Here is a 25595-nt window from a genome sequence, read left to right as displayed (position 1 = left end):
TCTTGAGTGCAGTGAGAAGTAGCTTCTGTTACCGCTGTCCTTTTGTCTCCCAGCCTAGTTATCTTTTGAAATCCTCTTCGTGCAATGTGCGGTATTTACCTGGCATAGGAAACCAACTCTTCATAACAAACCTGGAGAATGTCTATATTAAAAAGCAACTCTTGTGAGGTGCCCTGGCTGTGACACAAGTCTGCAGGGTTGTTTTCCTTAGGAATTGCCAGGAATGCTAAACGCCTTGTCTGCCAGAGTCAATTGTATGGACACAGCTCCTTGGGCTGCCCTTTCACCCCTTTGCTTTATATGGTCCTCTTATTAAGGAGCAAAATGTTTCAATATGTTGAGATTTGGGGTAAAGCTGGCGAAGGGAGGAACAGAGCAGAGCAGGGAAAGGACAGAGTCCAACTGCTTCTGGTAACCCCTAAAATGCATGTCAGTCTCACTGAACTTGGTCCTATCTCAGACCAAAGCAAATTCTTTCCTGGTGTAAAGCCATTGATGTGTTACCATTATGCCAGCAGGCTCTGCAAGGTACCCTGAAGGTGCATCTTCCCTCCTGGTGTTGTGGGCTGGAATGGGAGAGGTTTTGATGGGCAAAGAGAACTGAAGTGTCCAAAGCCTTGATTATGTGTGTCTCAGACGGGTGGCCGTGTTAGTCTGTAACTTGAAAAACAACCAGCAGTCCTGTGGCACCGCAGGGTGTGTCTACACAGCCATGTTATTTCTAAATGGTGAGGTAATTCCGAAATAACTTTCTGAGCATCTACACAATGCAGGAACTATTTTGAACTGATTTTTAAATAACAGACAGCTTATTTTGACTTTAGTAAACCTCATTCTACAAGGAATAGTGCCTGGTCTGAAATAGGTATTTTAAAATCGAGACTGTGTAAACAAGGGATGGGGGCTTTCTCAAAATCAGCTATTCCAAAATAAAGCTAGTGTGTAGACATAGTATTTCAGATTAGAGCCCCTGGAAGCAGTGCTTTCATGGGCTCTAAGCAGAAATAGGCTTCATTGTGTGGGGACGTATCTCAGCAGCTCTGCACCTAAACACTGCACTGGAAATAGCAGTGCTACACATTCCACTACCCCTCATCTTGAGATGGGGAATGGAAACTTCAAAATAGCCACTTATTTTGAACTTCAGTGCCATGTGGATGGCACCAAGTTTGAAATAAGTTAACTCAAAATAAATTACACAATGTGCCTTGTGCAAATTGCCTAAGTTATTTCAAGCTACAGCTAGAGTGTAGCCATCACCTCAGAGACTAAGAAATTTATTGGGTCCCGAGCTTTTGTGGGTAAAACCCACTTCATCCCCTGGGTGGAAATAACAGGATCCAGGGGAAAGCTTAGAAACGAATACATTTGTGTCAAAGGGGCTGCAGGACTGCTTCTTGTTTTTGATTTTGTGTGTGCCTGTAAACTTGGCTTGCCCTATTTTCAGATCCGTTTCAGTGGTGTAATAGGGGACCTGTGGGCAAGGTAGGCTGCATTTATTTATGTCCACAAACCCAAGGCAGGATGATTTAAAAACGGATATTTGAAACTTCCTCGGTTAAAACAGGGGCGTAGAGTAGTCCTTGAGCTCCACTCAGCGTTGCTTTTGGGCTTCACTTCCCCACATTATTTCCTTTTTAAAAACGTGGATTTTCCCCCAAGTTCCTTAAAGTTGCTAACAGGGCAAGGGAGGGTCCTTTTGGGGGGAGGGGGCTGTGACAGAGGCGAGGATGTCGCTTTAGGCTGATTAACGAGAGGCAGCGGCTGAAATATTGATACGGGGAAAACGGAAATCAAGAGAAGGTGCGGCGGGGAAGGGAGGAGCAGCGAGCTGGGCGCATTTCACAATCCCCCGGAGGATCTGCCTCGGCTGGTGCTGTCTGGATGGGCTGCAGCCCTTTACCTCCAGTGCTGAGTTGGATCCGACGCGTTTAATCTCTCCCTTGTGCCGCTGCCGCAGCAGGGGTCCCACGCAGCCCTGCTGGGGGAGTTTAGTTGGGGGCTCATCCTGGATCGGTACAAGCTGCTCCTCCGCTGGTTGAGGGAGCCGGGTCTGAAGGGTGAGTCCTTGGGAAATCCGCGAGCTGCCGCGCGAGGCTGGTTTGCAAGACCCCAGAGCTGCCGTTCCGGAGTGAATCCGGATTCAGTTCCTTTTCGCGGAACGCGCCTAATTGGGCCGGGCAGCAAAGGGGGGCGGGGGGATTCACCGGGCGGGTGGGAAATGGGAACAGGCTGGGTCCCAGGGTATAGCGCCTGGCCTGCCACCGACGAGGTGAGTTGCAAGTTCTCACGCGAGAGAACCTGGGCCGGGTTGGGAGGCAAGGACAGAGCAGTAAAGGGGGCTGCTCAGGAACACGTTGTGGCTCGTGTCCCCAGCCCTCTGCCCTTTCCTGCCCGCTGGCCCGTCCCATGCAGCTACAGAACAATTTATTCGCCAGGGCAGAGTTCTTTTGGACGCACCAGCTGCTGGTTGGCAATCGGGCCGTGTTCTCCTGGCATCGCTAGGGGAGGGAAACCCTCCGGCCCTTTGGGCTGAAGTGCGTTTATTGGTGGATAGAATTGCAGCTGGCTCAGGGGGCAAACCCAGTGAGGTGGCTTCATTACTGGTGCGCGTCTAGGGCAATGCAGCAGTTGGGCGTTCTAGCCGGAGTTGCGCGTGTAAACGCATAAGTAAACTACAGAGACTTAGAGCGCTCCAGTCTTTCCGTCAGAGCCCCACAAAAGGATTTACTGCCAAAACTGTTCCCACATACGTTGGATGTTTCTGCATAACCTTGAGCTGAATGGAGTTTTCATCCAAAGTCTGAGCTAAAAAATAACCCCTGCCCGGGATCAGTTTTCCTCCGGAAAATGCGAGCTGCAGCAAAGGTAAAAGGGCACTTCTGCTTCTTTGAAAGATGGAGTTCTTGAAGCCGGTACGCAGTTTTTAAGCCCTGCTTCCAGGGAATAAAAAGTTGGCCCCAGTCTAGGAAAAGTGTGTCCGGGTGATGTGTGGTTAGAGAGATTCTAATCTGCTTGCAAGTTACATTTGATCACTGAAGTTCGTTGTTCTCTTGAATGGAAACTCGACTCTCCTCCGCTATCCCATTGCACGATCTTTCCATTGTTTATCTAGGAATTGTGCCGTCCTGACTTTAGAAAAACTGTTCGGGATAAACTCATTATGTCACCAACCCGAGACTTCAGAGAGAGACAAGTATCGGAGGGGTAGCCCTGTTAGTCTGGATCTGTAACAGCAACGAAGGGTCCTGCTCAAGACTTTTCTGTTAGTCTATAAGGTGCCACAGGACCCTTCGTTGCTGTTACAGAGACAGACAGATTCTGGTTGGTACAAGCTCTCAAGTACAGCTACATTATCTACAGCACCTCCTCAAAGAGTAAATTGCACTTAGCAGCCCTGCGCTTTTTTGATGATATTTAAGATTATATTTTTGTCACAGGCTTTTTATTTTTATCACTATTGTTTTGCAATAAAACTCTTCGCAAAGTATTTTTCGAGGAGAAGGTCTTTCTGAATTGCTGCATTAATGGCCCACAGTGGTTCTAATGAGGAAAGGAATACAACTGCATTTTATTCATTGAGCCAAGTGAAACCCTAAGGTTGGAGTCAATAGGGTTAACTAGTCTCAATATGAAAACATGGGTATCTCTACTAACTTTTAATTGATGATTAAGAAATTCACTTAATCAAATGTCAAACTCCCCCTCTCTCCAGTCAAAAGAGGAGAGGGTTCTTTTCTGCATAGCCTGTAGTTAAAAGGTAGACATTCAGTCTTAGTTATTTGCAGGTCCTAGTTTTGGGAGAAGCCTTCTTTTAAAAGGGGAAACGTTCAGATACTTCATCATAACACTTTAAGGGCTTATTGCTGGTTTTAATTGTCAAAACAAAGCTCTTTTTTGTTTGCGGCTGTTTGTTTTAATTTTTTTTCCTGAATTGCAGGTCAATTTTAGGACCTTTTAAAAACTGTTAAACAAACAAGGATGTTTCAGACAGTACCAGACACGTCGTCTTACGTCAAGGTAAGACATGACAGCATCTTTAAACAGGTAATGTCAAAAATTACAATTCTCATAAAAATTCAAGAGAATTTATATCTGTTTTTGAGCCTGATCCAGCACTCATTGAAGTTAATGGAGAAACTAACGCTGATGCCAGTGAGAGCTGGTTTAAGTAATGCATACATACAATAATACGTAGATATGCAGAGCTCAAAATTGAATCTATCAGTGACCAATAATTTATTACAGTGGTCTCTTCTTTTATATTATAACCAATATTACACCGAGGTGCTCTGAATTACAGTACAGTTGTGGACTGCTAGCTGTTAACTAGTATGACAGTGGTAATGTTCTAGCAATATCATATGATAAAAGTTTCTTTATATTGATTTCCAATTTTCTGCTTTCTTGGCTACCATGTCATCTTGAACCAAAACTAATTTTGATTTTAAAACACCTTCATTTCTCTGCTGTGCAAAACCACTAAACTCAATGTATGAACAGTGACTGTCTGGATGTGGAAAGTGCTACTTTTTATCAAAATGAGTTTAAAGACAAAACAGAATTAACTAAACAATAAACATCTCTTTCAGCTATTGAGGTAAATGGATCACTGGACCAGAGAATGGTGTATAATATTGGTGCTTGCTTCCCATTGTTCCCAATGGATTTCCTAGACCAACCTACCCATATTTAGCAAGCACATAAATCCACCTAATAACATCAGACAATGGCTAATACCACATACTACCCATCTGGCCCTCCAAGTATTTGACAATGTGTCTGATTACTAAATTACACAAAGTGAAGTGTGGATCTTAGCTTGGATTGTGATGGGTCATTGTTGCCTCTCTCTTTTTACCAACGTCAAAGCAAATGCCAAGGAAAGGATGGTTGATTCTCATCCTTTTATAGTGCCATTGAGCACTATATTATATTTGACATCATACAGGGGTTTTTTTCCACAACAGTTCCCAAGAATGTAAATAAACCAAACCCAAGACATCTGGGTTACATGTTTAAGGCAAACCCCACATGCCACAGCACTTAAGGAAAATCTAAAACACAAGAGTCTCCTCTCCCAGACACAAGGAATACAGGAGGGTGTTAACTGGAGCTGGGTGAATTGTTTGGAACAAAAAAAAAGTATTATATTAAGTTTGTCTCTTCCCTCTGTTAATGGTCCATTAACACATTATCAATTTTGTGTAAATAATCCATTATTTTTAATGATTGTCTGAATAATTTCTGCATGTAATCCCTGGTTTGGAGCTTGTTTTGCAAACACTTTGCTGTGGTGATTCAAAATGCACATTTTGTGGTGTGATATGTAGCATTGTTTCTGTCTCCCAGGGATAAGTCTCAAGGGTCATGTTTTTAAGCAGAAACTTGCCTTGGAAATACTCTGAATGCTTTGTTCAGTGAATATTCTCCAGAGTCAACTAACTTTAGAGCATGGGTAGGCAGGAAATAAACAGGCCTATACTCTGGTCCAAATGAAGAAGAGAACCCACATTCTCGTCCCATATAAAAGCAACCTGGCAGATTCACCTTATTATAAGATCTGATCCTGCTGCCACTGAAATCAGACAATGGAATAGCTGAAGCCCACTCAATTAGCATTGAGGTCTAAACTGCTCACATTTATATGGAATGAATTGGCCAGCACAGAACTGCATCAAATTAGCTGGGCCGATAAGTAGGCAAAACTCCCCTTGACCTCTTAAGGGACAACTTTCCTGCCAGGCCTGTATGTTCCTACTTTCAGTTGTACAGCAATAAATGGTTCATGGCATGTTGAACTCATGCTGCAACATCTCATAATCATCTGCCATTTATTTTGGGGCAGGAACCCTGTCTCCTGGCATTTGTCTGCAAAGCATCGTGCGCGCTGATGTCATTGGGGAAATAATTTGTTTCCATACTTAAAAAATCAACAGGGCTGTGAGTGAAGTCTCTGAAGAGCCTGATGCAGGGCCAGCTGAAGTCAAAGGGAGGATTCTGATTGCTTTGGGTTGGGCAATTAGGCATCCGTGTTGCACTTACTTAAGCAGATGTTTAATTTTATGCAGGAGTGGTTCCACTGAGGTCAGTGGAGCTGCTCGTACGATTAAAGTTAAGAGCATGCATAAGTGTTAGCAAAATCAGGACCTTACACATTAAATATAAAACAGATAGGGTGAAATCCTGGCCTTGCTCACAACAAAACCCCCTTTTACTTCAATGGGGCCAAGATGTCATTCATAGAATAGGTACCTTATAGAAAATATCCATCTGCAAGGGAGGCAGTGTGGCCGACTGGCTAGCACACTGGTGTTGGTTTCAAGAGACTTGAGTTCTGTTTCTTGCTTGGTCACTGGTCTCCTGGGTTGGCTTGAGCAAGCCACTTTTTCTCTGTGTGCTTTGGTGTTCCCAGTGTAACACAAAGGTATGGGGCACTTTGAGATCTGATAACAAGTGCTATGTAAGAGCCAGGTATTACTATTAGATAGTGATCTATTGTTTTCTGATCTCCCAAAGAGCCTTTTGGGGGCTGGTCTGGGGGTACAAGAAGGTTCTGAGTTCTGTAGCCCTTGGGTATTTATTGCCTCTCATTTCATCTCACTGGAAAATGGAAATTACGTTGTTCTTACTTCACAGAAAAGGTTGGGAGACTTATTTCAATAAATTGGCAAAGCCCCCATTGTCTTTTGGTCACTGGGGCGATGCGGGAGGAGGAGAAAAGCAAAGATAGATTTTTTTTTTATAAAGTTGCTTAACTAACAGTGTCTGGACTTTATCCCTTTGTGCACGAAGCAAAGTGTCCTGTTGTTAAATATCCCAGCTGGAGCTCCCTTGGCATACATTGGAATGAACTGGTGGCAGGGAGTTCCCTGAAAGCATCCTATGGCTATGGAATTTGCTCTCCTCCCCATCCTTGGTCCAAATTATCCTACCTACAAAAAGCTTTGGGCTACGTTGCAAAGCACCTCTTTTTCCCTTCCACCATTTGAAGTGGGGAAGCGGGACTGTGCTAAGCATGGGAAAGGGCACATGAAGTTTTCATTCACCTAGCTCATGACTATGCCCACCCTAGGGAAAGAAAGTCAATTGCAGGTATGCAATTCTCACTACAGCAATTGCATAGCTAGAATCGACATATCTATACTCAACTTACCTGGCCATCTACACTGAAGAAGGTTGACGGGAGAGTTTCTCCCATCCACCTCCCTTACTCCTCATGTCTTGTGACCCCCTGAGAGGTCAATTTCATGTGTCCCTAGTAGATGAATGAAATCAAACTGTGGAAGATTGACCCTGAGCAGGTCAATCTTATGGTCTGGTGTAAGCACAGACTACCAAATTTCAGATATTTCTATGATCTATTTTTATGTTGCTTCCACAACACCTATGGTGCCTGGCTGAATGGCTTTCCCACCCCCTAGCCCCCCTCCCCTGAATTCACATAGCTTGAGTACACAGACTTAACAAATTTAGCTATTTATGTCCTCTGTATTCATGATGACTTATGCATATCTGAGCACGGGATCAAACCATCGTGATGGGCCAGCTCATGATAAAGGAGCAGGCAAGCGTGATTACTGTAAACTAAGTATAGTTCCCCATAGTTTTCTTCAACAGAACGAAACAAATGTGTATACGCAGATCTCTCCCTTCTACCATTAGTGTACTTGCTGATCTACAAACCCTGAATAATCTGCAGTGTACATCAGTGTGTGCTAATCTCATCTAAACATAAGTACTTAACTTTAGAGAATGAACTGTGTAGTGTAAATTGGAAGATTAAATTTAAAAAAAAGAGAGCATTGGAATGAGAACTGGGTCTTAACTGGGTGGGTATGGAAAGTATTAAGACTATAAGCAAAGCAATATGCCCTCTCTGTACTGATTTTCCCAATTCTTCCCAAGGCCGTATGGCTTCACTGAACCCTGGCATTTATTCCCCTTCCGCTCTGTTTGTGATCATCTTATGGGATTGTGGAAACAGGGCAAGAGTAGCTTTTTACTGCTGTATTCTGTATTTCTTCTTCCCACCCCCCCCCCGCCCCGCTCCACACATGCACCAGGCAAGGCCTAGATTTGATTGGGTCACACAGGTGGCCAATATTCCCTCCATTGTTGGAGATAACTGAGGTTGAGAGGAATAGGGGTCTGGACAGCAGTTCCCACTCCCGGGACTGCCTATGTGGGCTTGCTGCAGGAATCATGGAGCAGAGAACTATGTGAGGAGGTCAGACCACATTACCATGATCCCTTCTGGGGATTGCTGCGGCACAAGCCAATATTGGGGGTGAGTTAATAGGAACAATTTCCTCCTGCAAAATGTGATGTTTCAGAATTGCTGAAGAAATGACACATCTTCACACTTGGCCTGGCTCCAGCATTCTGTGGAGTTTGTGTTTCCACATTTAAAAGGCAAGCTCCACTTTCCAGGGTATTTCTGTGCACTTTCCAGGACATAGAAGGAAAATGCACATACACAGGATTAATATAAATGCTCAGTTCACATTGAGCACTTTTCCTCAGTAGATATCAAAGCATGTCTAATGTGTTATCCACAGCACGCAAGGCAGGAAAGAAGCACTCTTATCCCCATTTTACTGGTAGGAAACTGAGGCACAACGAGACTAAATGACTTGACCAAGGTCACCCAGGAAGTCTGTGGCAGAGCAGGGAACCAAGCCCAAGTTCCCAACAGCCAGTGCTCCAACCACATGCATTTCAGGTTGTTGTGAGCAAAACTCCTTGATCATCTAGTATTTGGTTATACTCTTGGTTTCAACCGGGCACAGCAAACTACTGTCACCCATCACCTGCTGCAGAGACAGCTTGGTCAAATTTCAGACCAGTCCATATCTGGCTGTCCAAAAGGTATCTTCCATTTGTTGCAAAACAACCATTTGCAAGCAGTGAGCTCTGGTTCTTCCTCGGAAAGCACTTTTTCCACCTCTGTCCTGGGCAGACATGAAATTTGAACAAAGCCATCATGCATATTCCACCACAGACATTTGCACACAAAATGGGACTCCCATTTTAAGCAAGCTGAAAAAGGGAAATCGCCCCACTCTGAACGAGATGCAGGGGAAAGAACCACAGTTTAAGTGCAGGAGTTTTAGCTTAAAAAAACCTCATACAGCCGTAATGTTTTTGGTCTTATACAAAGAAGCATATTCATAGAGGCAAAACAGTCTGGGTGGATGGAAACAATATTTGGTTTGTTCTTGGTTTCACCCTGCCTGGAGGGTTTACAAGAAACCCAACGAGAATTTTTGATGGCCAAAACACTGGCATTTTAATTGGAGAGGAAAATATTAAGGCTATTGACAAACACTGACATTGACATGTTATCATTTCCTGCTCCATAGCAGTAGTCAAAGCGTATTGCTGGGACAGCCTGCAAGACAATTCATCATTTAAAAACTTTTGCAAAAGGAAACTTTCTGGGGGGATCACGCCAAATTAACCTCATAAGGGAAAATAGGGTAGTTGGAATTCGTTGTATTAGAGAGCTAGGTGTCTGGACTGAAAATGGAATGTTTCCTACCAGTGTTCAGAGAGATTTGTGCTGGGAGTACAATCAGATAGAGGAAAGAGAAATGGCAGCAGACTGTTAAGAACTGGTACAGAAACTGAGTAGCAGGGAGAGGAGAAATGCAACGCCCTTCAGAGACTCTCGATCATTGCATCGGTTTTTAAAACCACTCGTTTCCAACAGAAGTTGTCATGTTCCCCCAATTACCCCTAGAAGGACCGGAACAGATATTCTCTAGGAAAACTGGGAATTGCAACAAGGCTGCAGCTGTGGATGTGTTTGAAGTCGGTTTAAGAGCTTCCATGCGGGTGCTGCATGAACATAGACGCTGGAGGGGAACTCCTGTGGCATCAAATGTTGATTCATACAAGCCCATGCCAATGGTTTCCTCTTCTTCTGCTCCTCTCTTGAGGCAGCACCGTGGCAATGTGTTACACTTTTCCCGGGGTTTGGTTCGTGTCTTGGGTGCTGAAGCGTTTGATTCTTGTTTTACGCCTGGCTTTTATTGGAGCCCATTTCGACTTCCAGCTTGTTCTTTGACCCTGCAAGATAGGAAAGTTGGGAGGAGAGAGAGAGAGAGAGAATTTCCCTGCTTTCTTTCGCTCTGGGGCTTAAAGGGACCCTTTAAATTGCAACAAGGGGTGGGTTTGGAAAGAGTGTTTATCCTGGGGCACAGGGTATATATCCAGCCTCCTGCTTTTCCAGCCCGGAGCACCGGGGAAAACAAGCCTCCTAGGACACTGGCCGCTCTTCTAGCCCAGCCTGCAATGACAAAATCTCTGTGGTCTCTGAAGATAAGATATAAAATATTGTTGTCGCCTCCTCTGTACCCCCCCACCCCGCTGTGAAAAGGGGGTGCTGGGGGGGGTGGAAGCTTTGCCTCTTTTCTTCACCTCTCCAACTGTCTGCAGCCTGAGGCGCAAATTCAAAGCAGGCGCGGACGCCCGAAGAGAAGTCAGGACTCGTCTGTTCCATTCAAGCGCATCGAGGGTGTAGCTGAAGTCGTGTTTGGCTAAGGTCAGACGAGACTGGGCTCTCCAATAAAAATAAATCTCGCATTAATGATGGCCCCGAGCGAGGGGCCGGCCTCCAGGAGCTGCAGCGCCGCAGCCTGCGGGTTTGGCCTTCGGGATTTTGTTTTTCTAGGACTGGGGGAGGGAGAGGGGGGAGGGAGGACACTGGTCTCGAGTGACCCCCCCCGGGATTGTTTAACCACCTTTCTGCGCCATTCTGCTGCCAGTTCCAAGCTACCTGTCTCCCCCCCCCACACACACACGCAGCTTCCAGGACGCTCGGCTTTATTTGCGGGGTTATGAGCCTCACGCGCTTCTTTGTCTGTGTCCCCCCAGATTTGTCGTCTGGAGCAAGAGAGGCGGGTCTGGGGGCTCGGTCCTGCACCCCGCGGGTCGGTTGCACGGGTAGAAATCCGGTTTCACCCCCGCACCGTAGCGGGGAGAGGACCGTGGCCCCGGGGTTCGAATGGGAGTCTTGCCGGGGCTCGGGCCCTGGGCCTGCCTTTCCGTCCCTGCTTCGGGCAGACGGTGGCTGTGGCAAACACCTGGCCTTTTAATTCTGCGGCGGAGTTAGTGCCACAGAGCCTGGAATTGCCCCCGAGGTCCAGGAGCCCTCCGCTCTTGTTAGCTCCACCAAACCTCGTTCCCCCAACCCCTTCTGCTCCAGAGTGACTCATGAGCTCAGACGGTGCCGTCTGAACCAGAACACAAGGTGGACACTGTGCTTGCAACAGGCACTAAGAGAGTTCCACGCCTTAATGCCCTCCGGGCTTTTAAACCGCCCAGCCCCCCTGGGCTGCGAGAGTTAGTCCACCTTGGAAGAAAAATAACAGAGAGGGAGCCGTGCTAGTCTATATACTAGCAAAGCAAAAAGCAGTCAAGTAGCACTCTAAAGACTAGCAAAATAATTTATTAGGTGAGCTGTCGTGGGACAGACCCACTTCGTCCCACGAAAGCTCACCTAATAAATTATTTTGCTAGTCTTTAGAGTGCTACTTGACTGCTTTTTGTTTTAGAAGGAAAAGTAGATGTAAAAGAAACATACAAAGTTTGCAGCTGTGGCCAAAATATTTCTGCAGGAGCCAAAGACAAAAACACACATTGGCGGGTATCTGCCCAGGAGAGAGACTGGCTCTGGAGTACAATGCGGCGTTAACTCCTTTCGTGCTGGATGCGGTAGGTTAAAAACCATGGGCCAAATCCCTGCCTGGTGCCTACCGCCCCCCGTCCCCTTGATTTCAGAAGGGTTACTCCCTCCTCCCCAGGCTGAACTCTCTGCGATTCAGTGAAATGAGAAATAGAAAAGGTCAGAACTTATGAGCTACATTTAACTCCGTATTTTGGAGTAGAATGATTTAACCTGCCTCGATGCAACCATTTGAAATCGGTGAAGGGAAAAACTACTGTAGGGGCGAAGATCAAATAATGTCCCGGGTGTCAGTCACTTGATGAAATGAATCATAACTATTTTCTCACTCTAATGATGCACCAAAAAGTCGAGCAGATGAAAGGCTCCAGAGCGCTGCCAGAATTGCATCCAGCATTTCGTTTTGGGGGAGAGGGAAGAAAGTACGTTTCTTTGAGCATTAAAATATTCAACCTTAAGGATAGCACATCCTTTATTATAATCCTATTTTTATATTCGCCTTCCTTGCTCCTTCCACCTTTGAAGCTGTTAAATCTGTAGGATGATTCAGAGTTTTGGCAAAGCGCATTTATGAATATCGCAGCCTCTTCTCAAAAGTTAGAGATGATTTGGGGTGAGAGGGTTAGAGAAAGACAGGAAGCCAAACTTCTTTTGTTACATTATTTTGGGGGAATAACAGTGTTTTCAGCTTGTCTGTTTTAATGTTTTACAAGATCACTTATTTTATCTCTTGGGATCGTAACGCGACTTTTTTGAAGCCCAAACAGAAGGAAGGAGGGAGTGGCCCACAAAACAGTCTGTACATTACAGATACAATCTATCGTGATGCCCGAATCTGTTTTAATTCGACGCATTTTCTTTAAGCCACTTTTAAGAAAAGAGTTGGGACGTATTTAATTTCTTTTGCAGTGAAATGCAGAGGTCCCGAGAACCGCAAACATCTCTAAAGTGTGTGTGAGACAGCGAATTTGTTATGCGTTACATTGGTGGAAAAAATGGATCCAAAGTGATTTTTCGAGCGTGCCAGCTTTTATCTGCTCCTGGAGATGGGTCTCTGACCCGCAACCAGTGCTTGTAGGTTTCAGGTGGTTTTTGAATACCCTTTGCACATTTCAGATGATTATTGTGCCCTTCAGAATCACCCTGTCTGTCCTCTCCAGGCCGTAGCCCATCGCAGACCAGTCCGCATTTCACTTTAAAGACCCGGACTCCTCTTCCTTGGTCGTTGGGTGCTGTAGGCTCTTTCTACCGCCCGGGGGGAGACGGTATAAATTCTCTGCCTGCTCTTCCCTCCCCCGTTCCTGTCCGGAGGCTGGTGTTACTGTGGCCCAGCAAGGAGAGCAGGTCGGCTTGTGGGAGGATGCGATTCATTCCCTTAACCTCTCGCTGTTCTGGAGCTCACGCCTCCCCGGTAGGGACAGGGCTTGGTGTTTGGTTTGAGGGGAGGGGACTGAGAAAAGCGTGCGGGAGGGAAGGAAGGGGTTAACCGCCAGTTCTGTTAATTGAACTCCAGTTGTTGTGGCCCTAGGCAGAGGGGGACCTGACCTCGCTAGCAGCATCCAGATGTGCAGCTCTCTGGGGACACCCCTGCAGCCCCCGGCTTGCAATGCAGACAGGGGCGGGCGGTCCCCTCCCTGCAGGCTGGAGACGGTCGCTAGCGCGCAGCCAGCGCCAGGGCTGATCCTGTCTCTGCGCTGAGCAGAACTGCTGAGGCTAATTTGGCGGGGGGTTAGAGGGAGGGGCCAGCGGGGCTGCAGCTCCCTGCTTGGCTCCGGGGAAATAAAGTACTAATGAGGCGGCTCCGCTGCTAGAGCTCGGGGGTCGCTTTGTTCCTGGGGGGCGCGATTGATGCGGAGAGAGGTGTGGATGTTTGCCCCCCGCTGTGGCTGGAGTCAGAGTCAGGGGGACAGGGCAGCCTGGACACGGCGCTGGAGAAGGTAACCAGCCCCGCCGTGGCAGCGCCACAGCTCACCCGCCCGTCCGGCCTCGGAGCTGAGTCTCCCCCGGCTGCTTCTACCTTGGGGGCTGGCGCAGGAAAGAGGCGCGGCGTGCTTGGGGCGGGGGCGGGGGGCTTGCTGCGGGAGGGCTCTGTCTGTCTGTCGGGTCGGGTCCCCTCCGTCGCCGGGACTGCTGGGAGCGGGAGCAGGCGGGGTTCGGGGCTGGGCCGGGCTATCTGCAGCCTCTCGCCTGCTCTCCCTAGACGAGGCGCGAGGCGGCCTTTCCTCCCGGCCCACGGGGGGCTCGCTCCGCTCGGAGCCGGGCGGCGCCGCGATCGCGTGGGCTGGAAGTGGCTTTGGCGCTGAGTCAGTGACCGACCCGGGGCTGCTCTTGCCCAGCCTCGAGCCCCCAGCGGCGAAGGAGCCGGCTTCCCGGGGGGCCTGGGGCGCAGAGCCTCGGGGCCAGAGCACTGCCGAGGGGAACAGCGAGGGGGGACTCTTTGGCCTCGCCTGGTTTGACATCTGAGCGGGGCCTTGCTTTGAGCGAGCCCCAGAGCCGCCAACGCCTCCGCCAGGGCGTGTCTCCGAGGGGCCGAGAAAGCAGCACACAAACGTGCCTTGCAAAGCGCCCCGGACAGCCCAGCTCCCGCGCAAGGCCGCGGGGTGCAAGTGGGCGCTGGACACGTTCCCGTGGGCTCCCGGGGCCTGCCTTGCCTTCCGCTCGCCGCTGTTCTCCCTCTGGCCGGGGCCACGGGCCCCCCTGCCTGAGGAAGGCCGGGGCAGAGGGACAGGGCGCCCCGTCGACAGATCGCTCGATCGCTCGCCCTTGCCGTGTGCTCCAGACGCTTCGAGTTACGGTCTCCCCCGCCCACCCGCGCGGCGCTTTGCCTGCGCCTGGAAAAAGCATTAATCGCCGGACCTGGGGGCAGCGCTGGAAATTCAGTGACTCAGGCGACTTGGCTGCAGCCAGTGAAGAAGCCCCCCCCCCCCCCCCCCCCAATGCTCAAGTAAACTTCCCGCTTTCCCGGGGCGCACTCCGCGGGGCTCGCTGGCCGGCGCGCTAGGGGCGAGCCCGCTGTTGTTCTGCCCCGGCTCTTATCTGCCCCCGGCAAATATCCGGCCTCCGGGGCTCCTGGCGGAGGCAGGAGCGGCGGGGAGACAGGAGGTTTCTTCCTCGAGTGACTTCACTTCCCAAAATGAGCAGCAACCAAGTTTCATCCGGTTAACTGTCTCCGCGCGCCGCTGCGCCCAGCCCGAGCGAGAGCTGCAGCCCGCGGGCGCGGGGCACGGGCCAGCCAGCGCCGGGATGCAGGGGCCGGGGCCAGCCGAACCGGGTCAATGTGTGGAATAGCGCTGGACTCGGCCGGACGCTCTTCTCCATGGACGGGACCATTAAAGTAAGAGGAACCCGGCGGAGGGGCCGGGAGCGGCGCTGCGGGGGAGCCGGGTCTCTCCTCCCGGGGGGAGGCTCCTTTTCCCGCCTTCAGCCGCCCCCATCCCGCTTCCACGCTGCCCTAGTCTTCCGGGGGCCGGGCAGCGGAGGTGGGTGGCGCTCGCCGGGCACTGCGCGCCCAGAGCGCGGCGTGGGCTCCCGGCCGGCCTGGCGGTGGGGTGGGGCTGGGAGAAGCGGGCGCCCCGCGGGGGCGCTGGCGGAGGGGCGCGGCCCGGCGCTCTCGGAGCGGGTCTGGGTCCCTGCCCCAGACAGCTCCTCCCCGCCGGCGCTCGCGGTGGGGCAGCGCGCCTGGGCTCTGCGCTCCCGGGCTCTGGCCGCGGGGGGCGCGGCGGGCAGGCTCGCCCCAGAGGCTCCGACCCCCGCAGCCCACCTGGCCGTGCCCGCTGGCGGGGCCGCGGGGGCCGGCGCCTGTTCCCCTGCCGTCATGGCGGGGGTGTGGGGGTAACGGGACCTGTGGCCCTCAGATCACCCCCAACCTCCAGGCGCCTTGCGCAGCCGGGCCCGGGACAATCCTCTCCCGCAGCGCTGCGCGAGGCTGGCGGGGGCCGGGCCCGGCTGCGAGCCCCTCGGCAGCGCCGGACGCGGGGGGGTCGAAAGACGGGGCGTGCGGCGCTGAGGGCTCCGCTTTTTGCTGAGCGGGGGAAAAAGACGCTGCTGCGAACTGGCGGGAACCGAAACTTCTCCCTGCGGCTGCGGGGTGGAACAAGTGCAAAGTTTGGGGACCCCGCCCCCCGCAGGGCTTTCTCCACCTGTGCCACAGCACCTGCCTTGCTGCGGGGCCAAGCGGGGGTGCGCTAAGAGGTAGCAAGTGGGGCCACGGACCCTGGCCACACACCCCAAGGGGCCCGCAGAGCTTAACTGCTCAGGCTTCCTGCCTCCGCCCCAGCTGGTCCCTCTCAGGGTCCCAATTCTACCTCACAGCCTGGGGCTTCCTCCTTCTGCCCTGGGCCCCAGCGCTTGGCGGGCCCTCTGAAACCATCCTGCGGCCTTCTGTGGGCCCAGCCCGCCCCCCCAGTGGAGAACCACCACCCTGAAAGAAGGAAGCAAGGGATGTGGCAGAGCCAGGGCCCAGAGAGGGGAGGAAGGAAGACCATTGGGCGGGCTGGGAGGGGAGCCACTGAATGCCAAAACCCTGGTGATATGGCAGAGTAGCCCATTGCTTCTCTCCTCAGGCCAACAGAGAGGACAGCCCCAGGCAGTTGCCCCCTGTGGAAGAGATTCCCTGGTTCCCACACCTCTCCCTACATAAACAGCTCATCCTAGCAGTGGAGAGGTGTTATTTTTATTCCCAGTTTGCAGCTGTGACAGACACATGGTGACTTGCAGGGACTCCGCACTTGAAGGCAGGTCTCCAAAGTCCTGGGCTCTACCCTTACCCCTGCCCCATCAGGGCTGCTATTTTAATCAGTGGCCTACTTCCTTCCAGTCCAATGCCAGCAATTCCCTGGTTAAAGAAGCTCTAGTGTTTGAACAGGATTCAAGTGTTCTGCCCCTCATCACTATCTGGCCTGCCTTCCTGTGCTTCATTTACCTAGTCTGTAAGGTGGGGATAATACTTATCTGCTTTGGTCAAGTGCTGTGCGATTGCTGGTTGAAAGTTGTTCCATTAACACCCCCGGGGATGACAGGTGAAGGGCATTGGGAGAGGAAGCGTCTTGTTTAGGGTTCTCTAACACAGCGTTTCTTCAACTTTTTGAGACAACGGAACTCCAAACAATAATATTTTTATGCAGCACACCTGTGAAAAATTTGTTTAGAAAAATTTGCTGTCAAGCCAAAAAAACCCAAACCAAAAACGCAGTAACGTACACAGCAAAACCAAAATGAAGTCCTTTAATCAAATATTGTAGCAATGAAGAAGTAACATTGTATCTGGTTTCAAGAACATAAAATATAGTCTTATTGTAAAACTTTGAATTATTTTTCCAAATGCTCCTGGCACACCTGTGAGTTGTTCCAGTAACACCAGTGTTCCACAGAACATAGTTTAAGATATGCTGCTCTACAGTGTCCCACATAGAGAACCCCCCTGGATCAGCTGTGTGCAAGGGAGAGCTTTAAACACTACCTCCTCCCCTGCCTTGTGCACTCTTGATGTCCTGTGGCCCAATGGCTTTAATAATGTGTTTGTGTGTCGGGAGGAGGAGAGGTGTTTATTAAAGTTTGTCTCTTCATAAACCCAGTTCATTATTAGGGGGACAAACCCAAATTCTCCAGGACATCAAATTAGCATCTAACTCTGGAAAGGATTTTGGAGTGGCTGATGTGCAAGATGATCTCCAGAATAACAACATGTCTTGCACTGAGTGGGCAGTCAGACATGCCAGAGGATGAAGTAGTGTAAATCTTCTATCTTAATTGACTTCAGTTGTGTTCGTGTCCGGTCAATGGCAGTGGCGGAAGATGGCTGGGAGAATGAGTCAGGTAGTCTCTCTCCAACTTGTTTTAAATGAGTAAACCAGCTTTAATTCAGGTTTTAGTTATTTCAGAACAAACGTTATGTGTGCACAGGCTTATTCAGGATTAAGAGTGGCCTGTTTCGATTCAACTGAAAATAGGAACTTGCATCTTCTGAAATATGCCACAGACATCCTCCAGAAGAACTAAGGGTGTGAATTAAAACCAAATTCAGTTCTAGTTAGTGTATAGAGAAGAACTAAGTGGGTTTTGCTGTCAAGCACACCAGAGTCCATGTATCTGGCAAAGGACTATTGTTACAGAAAAGCAAGTTTGACTAACTCTCGCTCCTCTGCTGCAAAAACTCTGTTTGCCCCAATGTAGCAGACACAGGACAGATTTGCAACATTTAAAGGGAATACAGCGAGAAGCCCACATCACTCAGCCAGGCAACAGCAGCCACCCACCCCTTTCGGTCCCCTCTAGACATGTGGGCGGCTCATGTGAGTGCCACAGTCAAGGGTGCAGTGGGGTTTTTATTGCAATCACTGTTTCTTACCACTTGTAAACCAGAGGCATTTGTACTTGCCCTGAAACCTAGCCCACAGGGCGTCAGACCAAGAATGTGTTTGGTTTAAAAATCCGCCTAGCCGTTTTCAAACTCCTTGGCGGTAACCTTTTCTGGCACGAAAACTTTGACTCCAAAAGTGCCAAAACATACATTTGTAGGGGGAGAATTTAGCTGATAGATGGACAGGCAGGGCGTGTTTCTGGGTTATCATGATAAAACAGCTCAGACTACTTCAAACACGTGACATTTACAAGGCACATGTTCTTAGTTCCTGCTCATGCATCCTTAGTCAGGTGAAACATCTGCCTGACCTGCATTGTAGACTTTCAATGGACAATCAAAAAAAATCCCTGATAAAATGTGTTACAGAAGATTCTGAGTAGCCATTTTCTATACTGGGATATCCTAATACAGTGTGCTTTATTTTACTGAGTCATTTCCCCTACCCCGCCCAAGACACCTGTCCCCGGGTGCACAACTTGATCAGCCGGAGTAAGGACTGCAGAATCATGCCTCTGGCTGGTACACTCTCCACTCCAGGTATTCAAGCAAAGGCTTTGATTCTGCTTCCATGGAAGCCAAAGGACATTTTTGTCCATGACTTCAACTGGAGCAGGCCCAGGCCCTAGATATTTAGTACCTAATGTATTCAGATTAGAAAAGTGGCCACCAAGAATGCTCATTAGTAAACACTTGTGCAGGTTGGTGATGGCCGCTGCAGTAAGGCGAGGGTTCAGCTTGACATGCTGGCTATCAAGGAGGTGGGCTTCCGTGACCATCATGCTGCACTGATGAGGAGGCATCTGAGAGGCTGCCAGGAGTGTACAATCAGCACTGACAGGAAACCAGTACTCAGGCCCTCTGCACCAGCAGCTGTAGGATTGTGTCCATTGCAGCAGTCAGTAGGTTGGTTTGCCAGCAATGGGAAGCTGTGCTGCAGCACTTTACCCTTCTTCATTCCCAATTCTTCGGTGGTATGCCACCCAAGTGCTCAGCTTTGGCCAGGTGGGCTTCCATCCTGAGGTGCTGATCTGCTGTGGATTTCACGCCAAGAGGAAGTGGTCCTTTTGCTTTGGAATAAGCACATCTCAAGGGGTTCATATTTACTCATTTGCTATTTTCTGATACTCTTGCTATGAGGGCAGAAGAGAGACAAGAGCTCCCAGCTTTTTTATGTGTTTAAGGAATGCAGCGGTATCAGAAAATAAGGGTAGAATTGATTTATTGTAATGTTTAGTGGACAGAACTCAAGAAGAGTAAGTGGGAGGGTTAGATTTCCTGGGGAGATTTTAAATGGCATGACAAACGGATGCCATGGCAGTTTGGGGGAAGCCAAAATTTAATGCAGGGGTCAGCAACCCCCAGCACAGGTGGCAAGAGTGGTACGTGAGCTGATTTTCACTGCCACACAAGTCAGGATCTCAGCCTTGCCCCTCCTCCCCCATGCAGCTGGGAGCTTGCTCAAAGACATGCTTCCCGTGGGTTAACAAAGGACCAACTAATGCCATCAACCACCACCTAACCGGTAGAGCTCTGCATCCCAATGTATTTATTAATTAAGTTGTTGTAAGCAGGACTGTTAGTGACTTTAAAGAGTATCTGACCGTACATAGAGGACAAAAGGTCAAATTTCAGCACTCTGCCTTGGAAAGGTTGCTGACCGCTGATTTAGTGTGTTGTTGTTTCCTCTTGAGATTCTTATGGAGCGCCTTCCCTTGATTTAAATTCATGTCATCTCTGCAGGCTCGTGCCTTGAGCATGCACAATTCAGCTTCATGTCAGGGAGCATCTTGATCCAAATCTCCACTTATAGTGTTAGTGGATAAAGTCTAGTAGTTCTATAGCTCTGCCAGGGTGACTCGCAGTAGTGAAATCGATGTTTGTCATTTTGTTCAGGCTTAAGTGACCCTGTAACGAAAGAGCCTATGTCCCCTGTCACACATGCAGGAACTGGAGAGTTAAAGGACACAGGGGAGACTTAACCTTAGATTGCCAGACATTTGTGGGGGTTGGGTTGGACACCTATCTTTCCAGTGGCATAGTACTAGCACTGGTGTGTGTGAGCATGTGAATATAAGTCTGTGTTTGCCTCTGTGAGATGGGTCTGATTTTGTACATTTAGCTCTGCAACTGGATCTGAATCCAAAAGCCCCAAAAATGAGGAAGGGTGCTGTGATTGATCCTTGTTCTGAATCATTGCTATGCCCTGCATCTCAATGCATCTGTATAGATATGGAGGACTAGGAATAGGGATATGTAACATTGGCATAGACAGAGATTTCATTCTGGGCGCACAGACTGGGTCATTCCAAGTCCTGAGGTGTGTGCATGGATGCTGCGTGAGGGAATCTGGTGTTAGCAGTTTCTTCAAGTGCAGATATTGGATCAGCCTAAAACCATCGGTGCAAAAGTACAGGCTGGTGTTTGAAAAGACAGCTCAAAATAGCAGCATGCAAATGAACCATTTCCAGAACCAGCAGAAAGTGACATTCGATTGTAGGCCTGGTTCTCTGTTATCCCAAACCTGGGGTCGTCGTGACTTCAGTGCAAGGGGAGAGCCAAGTCCATGTCAATTTTTTGTCATTTCATTTGGCAGTGTTTCGTGATCACTTGTGCACAAGTACACATTGCTACACGAAGTAGAGGGCAATGCAGAGTTTGGCATGCAGTGCTCAAAATATTAAAATGCTTTTAAAATGTGCTGCAACTGCAACCTATTTTTTCTCTTCCCCTCTTTACCCATGGCCGCATACTTACCGATGTGCATCTGCACAGCCGGTAACACACATCAAGTAACCTGCCTCTTGCATGGGAGCAGCAAGGACTTACTAATCCTGAGAGCATTTTCCTTTTGCTCAAGCACAAGGACTTGTACTGGCAGAATATCTCCATCATGGGTTATTAGAGGCACATCCTGCTTCTCCACTTGTTCCTTATGTGGCCACTAGTATTAAAATCAGTGGGGATGTTGATATAGTCATGGGATCAGGCCCAGTGTTCCCTCATTTTTTTTTCCATCTATGGGTGGAATAAATTTTATGATGTGCAGCAAGGCATGAATGGCTGTGCACCACCAATGTAAATACATGCAGTCAGCTCTGGGTGGCTGTGGGCACTCTACTGATCTACTGGGCGACACCAGAATCTCTCCTGGGGGCCACTCAAGTGCTCAGTTTACCGGGAACACTGATTCAGGCCCACAAAATATCCCGAGGCGCTGTATTTTAATATACTTAGTTCAACTAGACCAAATGTTTAAATGTAAAGGTCTAAAATTAGGCACCTCTGTGCATTTATATGCACCTAAATAAGTGGCCTGGTTTGTAACGGTGCTAACTGGATGTCTACAGCTCCCACTGATCTCAGTGAATGCTCCATTCCTATGAAAATCAGGATTTTGCTCAGGTGCCTGAGTTCAGTTCTACATGCCTAACTCCAGATCTTCACATGGGAACGGTCTGGCTGGGATCTGGAAAGCCAGGTAGGGGACTTTGCTGCACACTTCCCAGTACAGAGAATCGGAACAAAATGACGAAATCCCCCTTGTCATCTTTTAAAATCGCAGCCTCTGCTTTTATCTCAGTGACGGGAGAGAACACATTTCAAATCACACATCACAAAGGAAGGGAGAAGGAATTTTATTTTTGGTGTAGTAAGGAAATAGCACTTTGCCCTCCGTGCATACCAAGCACTCTGTCTGTTCCTGCTCCGTTTTTCCTAAAACTTGGTTTAGCAACCCAGCAGAGCATAAGGCTGGCTGGTTTATATATACAGGCCTTGATCATGCACTGGGATCTACCAGCGTAGGCCCAGGTGGAGAAGAGGTACCAGTTAGATGGGAGTTGGTTGGAGGGTATTGTCTGACCTTTCACGCTAGCTCAAAGTTCCATAGGTCATGGAGTTGGGGGTAGGGGGATAGGGGACATGGCCGAAGCATTTTAGGTCTCCTGTTCCTGAGCTGTCAGAGCTACGTGGAGTATTTTTCTGGTTGTGTGGTCACAGTGCCACCGAAATTTGACTTGGCTGTTCCCCTGGCCAGGTAGAGGAGCAGCTGAGCCAAATGCTGTTGTGACATAGCACACAGGGTGTCTGAACAGCAGTGCACAGGCAAGAGTATCAAAAACTCGATTCTCAACAGCATCAGCTCTTGCACTGAGTGGGTAAGGACAGGGAAAGCCCCCCTGGCTAAGGGAAACCTGGGGTACCTGCAGGAGAGAGGGTGGACACAAGACAAGCAGGGCTGTAACCAGGTCTCTGCCATGGGTGAGGGAATGGAATTAGGCCCCCAAGAAATATCCGGTTTGATTACAAATGATGGTGTTAAGAAAAGCTGGATCCCCAATCAAATTTAAAGCTGCCTCTCCAGGAATCAGATCTAAATACAGTCCCCTCCCACCTGTCAATCAGGCAAGCAGATACAGTTAGAATAACAGGATGGGCAGACAACCCTTTCCTTAGTCATTTACTGATTTCTCACTCAGCCCAAACGGCCCTTTTTTTTTCTAACGGTGGTTTTGATCTGCAAAGGGAAGGAGGGGAATTAGCAAAAGTACAGTACTCTAAGCTCACCCATGAGCCAAAATAAGACACCCAAGTGGGGTATCAGGGACTGAGCGTAAAGTGTGGTGAGAAGTGGATAGAAAAGAGGATTGATTCGTACTGAAGCCAGCTAGTAGTGTAGTTTTTAAAAAATATATACATAGAAGGCCAAGCAAGGGTTAACAAAAAGTGAACTGGACAGTTGTTACAGCAAGAAACACAGTTTGGCTCTTGGGTCTCTTCTGAATAGCTCTTCTTGTTGTTTCAAACTTGATTGACTTATAACTGCATCTGAACCCCCTTCACATAAGTTCCTTTTATCAGCCCAAGTGAGACTTCCTGTGCTCCACGGTCTGGTTTCCTGATGTATTTCCTTTTTCCTTTTAACAGAACAAAGGAAACTATAACTCCTCAGCTGCTCCTGTTCCAAATCTCCTCGGGATTTCACATAACGTGAACACTGAACATTTTTTTTCTCTGCCTGCAAGCTGGGCAGGCTCGCTTGGTGTCCTAGACCCGCTCCATATTTAACAGGGTTCTGCATCATGGACAATAAGCCCTTTGCTATTGAAATGCAGCCACTTCTGAGGTGGTGGGGTGCAGTGAGGCAGACAAACCACTATAACATTAGGGTGGGAAAAGGATATTTAGGCTCAGGACTCCTTATTTCACCAAATAGAGAGAAGTGGTCTGTCCTGGGAAAGCCGCTAGGCAATCAGTTTTAAAGGTGTCATTAAAAGTCCTACACAAAATAGAGGGTGTGTAACTCAGTCTGTCAGCCTTGGAAGCATGAAGATATCTGTTGGCATTTGAACCTGTACCTAGACATTTTAGCCCTGGCACCAATTTCTAGCTGCGGGCGCAAATGCCCACTGAGTAAGGTGTAGTATGGTGTGCACATGCTTTGGCAGTGCAGGTCTATCCTTAGCAGAAATGAGCAGCTATTAAAAAGTACTTTGCAAACTTAGATTTTTTTCCCTGGCGTCTTATTTTTCAGCTTCTTAAATTGTTGCTGTTTGACTCTGAGATAGTGTTTCAATCCTCAAGAGTCCTTAAGGAGACAGTGTGTGTGACAGGTGATACGTATTTTGTACTGCAGCCAGCCTGCCCCTCTGTCATCTGGGGGTGAGAGCTACCTTTCCTGGGACAGTTCAAGCCCTCACTGGGGTATATATATATAGTTCCACTGAGCTGCACTGGGTATGTTGTGTTTGTAAGCCTCCCAAGTGGGATCTGGCATGCTACTTCTTATAATAATCCCCTGCTCATGACAATTTGAGGCTGACCTGCCATTATAAAGAGACACAAAATGAAGTCCCGCTCATCTGCAGGGCCCACTGAAGTCAGTATGATTTTGTGTGTGTGCCAAGTCCAGCAGGCTCAGAACCTGCTGCATGAAGACAGAAAATCTGCGAGAGGAAATGGGGCTGGGGTGACAGCTTTCCGTCACAGTGTCAGCAAGTGGTGTGTGTGTGTTAGAAAGAGAAAGGGATGCAGTGAAGCAGAGATAGGACGTGTCCAAAGCAAGGATGGTTGTGGTCCAGGCTCCATTTATTCCAAACCACTAAAGTTCAGCAGGGCTCAGAAAAAAACGCTCCCACTTTCATCCTCTCTCTGACAGGGCAAACTCGGGTAGTTTTGCACTGTGTCCTTGCAAAAGCAATCAAGTCTTTCAGAAAGGGGCAGGCCAGATCCAGGGGCCATGTTGTCCAAACCACCAACATTCCGAGGAAGGGAGATTGTGGAACTGGATAATAAGGTTCTTGGTCTTGCCTTGTTTCTAATGTCTCGGGTTTTTTAATGTATGTGGTGTGTGTTTTTACATTGGAGGGTGGGGATGAGCAAGGGTAAAAATAAACTGAAACAGGAGGGAGTAATCTTGCCACACCAGCTAAGGAAGAGAGAGCAGTGGGGAACTGAGTGATCAGATGGTCTGGTTCCAGGGCTTTGTCTTATAGAGGCTACGTGTCCCAGTTTCTTACCCGTGCTATTTGGTGACTCTAGTGAGGGACCATTGCTCCCTCAGCCAGGGTAGGACGGGTGAATAGCATTGCCTAACCCCCCCTCAACTCACATCAAACCTACTCAGCACCTGCACATTGCCAGAATCAAACGTGAACCAACCCTGTTGCCTGTCCCAGAGCATTTGGTTGAGTTTTCCTCCCGTTATGTTTTATTTCAGAGAAAAGGATCACTTTCTGTTGTCTTAAATATATTTTTAGACCACCCGAAATAATTTCAGAGAGACAGGTTAGCATTTCTATGCCATCCTGAACATTTTTAATATAACCTCCAGACAGCTGTCTTCACTTCTCTGAAACCCTATTTGTGCACTGATTCTTCTGCACTGATCTGCTCAGAATTGAAACCTGAAGTTATTGGTCTTATTATTTGTGTTGCTATCACCACAGTGAAATATATTGACCAGGATCAGGGCCCCATTGTGCCACTCATTGTACACATGCTACAAAAAATGTCCTGGAGACTTAACAGTTTCAAAGTAGACAAAATTTTGGGAAGTAAAACAAAGGCAGGAGGTGATTTTTCCCAGGTTGCTGTCAGAGTTGTCAATGGAAGCCACACCATTAGAATATCGCAGGAAGGTATCACCCAGACAATCCTCCCCTGTGGTTGAAGAGCCCACACAGGCATCTCCAATTCTTCGTCACCCCATAGCACAGCTGTGAAAGGGAGGCTTACCATTAGCTCAGTGAAAATCACTTGGCCAAAAATGAGCATGAGATGTGCACAGTGCCGGAAAGCCCCTTGATTTCTGTCTGTAGCTGGGTCCAGACCAATGGAGAGTCATCTCGAGTAGTGAAACTTGCCATGTCTGTGTGAGCCATAGAGGGATGCTGAGGATTTAGCAGAAGCTCGGCGTGTTATTGTGCGTCATGGTGCTACGGATTCAGAACGCCACAGAGAGAAGAGCTGACCATGGAGCCTGATCATCTGCTCCCACTGAAGACCCTGAAGAATTCATGCCTGGCATCCTATCCGTACTGG

The 25595-nt window shown here is 48.7% G+C and overlaps 1 protein-coding gene across 7 annotated transcripts in view; it reads left to right on the top strand.

Annotated features, from left to right (window-relative positions):
- Window positions 1-1747: 1747 nt before the first annotated feature.
- Window positions 1748-25595, top strand: part of FLI1 (Fli-1 proto-oncogene, ETS transcription factor) — a 116417-nt gene continuing 92569 nt past the window's right edge. Inside the window, exons 1-2 of one of the 7 annotated variants that reach the window (XM_074977143.1) lie at window positions 1748-2060; window positions 3941-4047. In XM_074977143.1, the coding sequence (XP_074833244.1) occupies window positions 3982-4047 (66 nt within the window). In that variant the 5' untranslated portion in view covers window positions 1748-2060; window positions 3941-3981. Of the gene's footprint in view, window positions 2061-3359; window positions 3378-3940; window positions 4048-13538; window positions 13630-14643; window positions 15027-25595 lie in introns of those variants that run through there. The other 6 variants (XM_074977139.1, XM_074977136.1, XM_074977135.1 and 3 more) reach the window with 6 other exon arrangements.

This window comes from Carettochelys insculpta, chromosome 25, assembly GCF_033958435.1.
Source record: "Carettochelys insculpta isolate YL-2023 chromosome 25, ASM3395843v1, whole genome shotgun sequence".
In the NCBI taxonomy this organism is placed as follows: domain Eukaryota; kingdom Metazoa; phylum Chordata; order Testudines; family Carettochelyidae; genus Carettochelys; species Carettochelys insculpta.
This window is presented reverse-complemented; position numbering and strand designations above follow the sequence as displayed.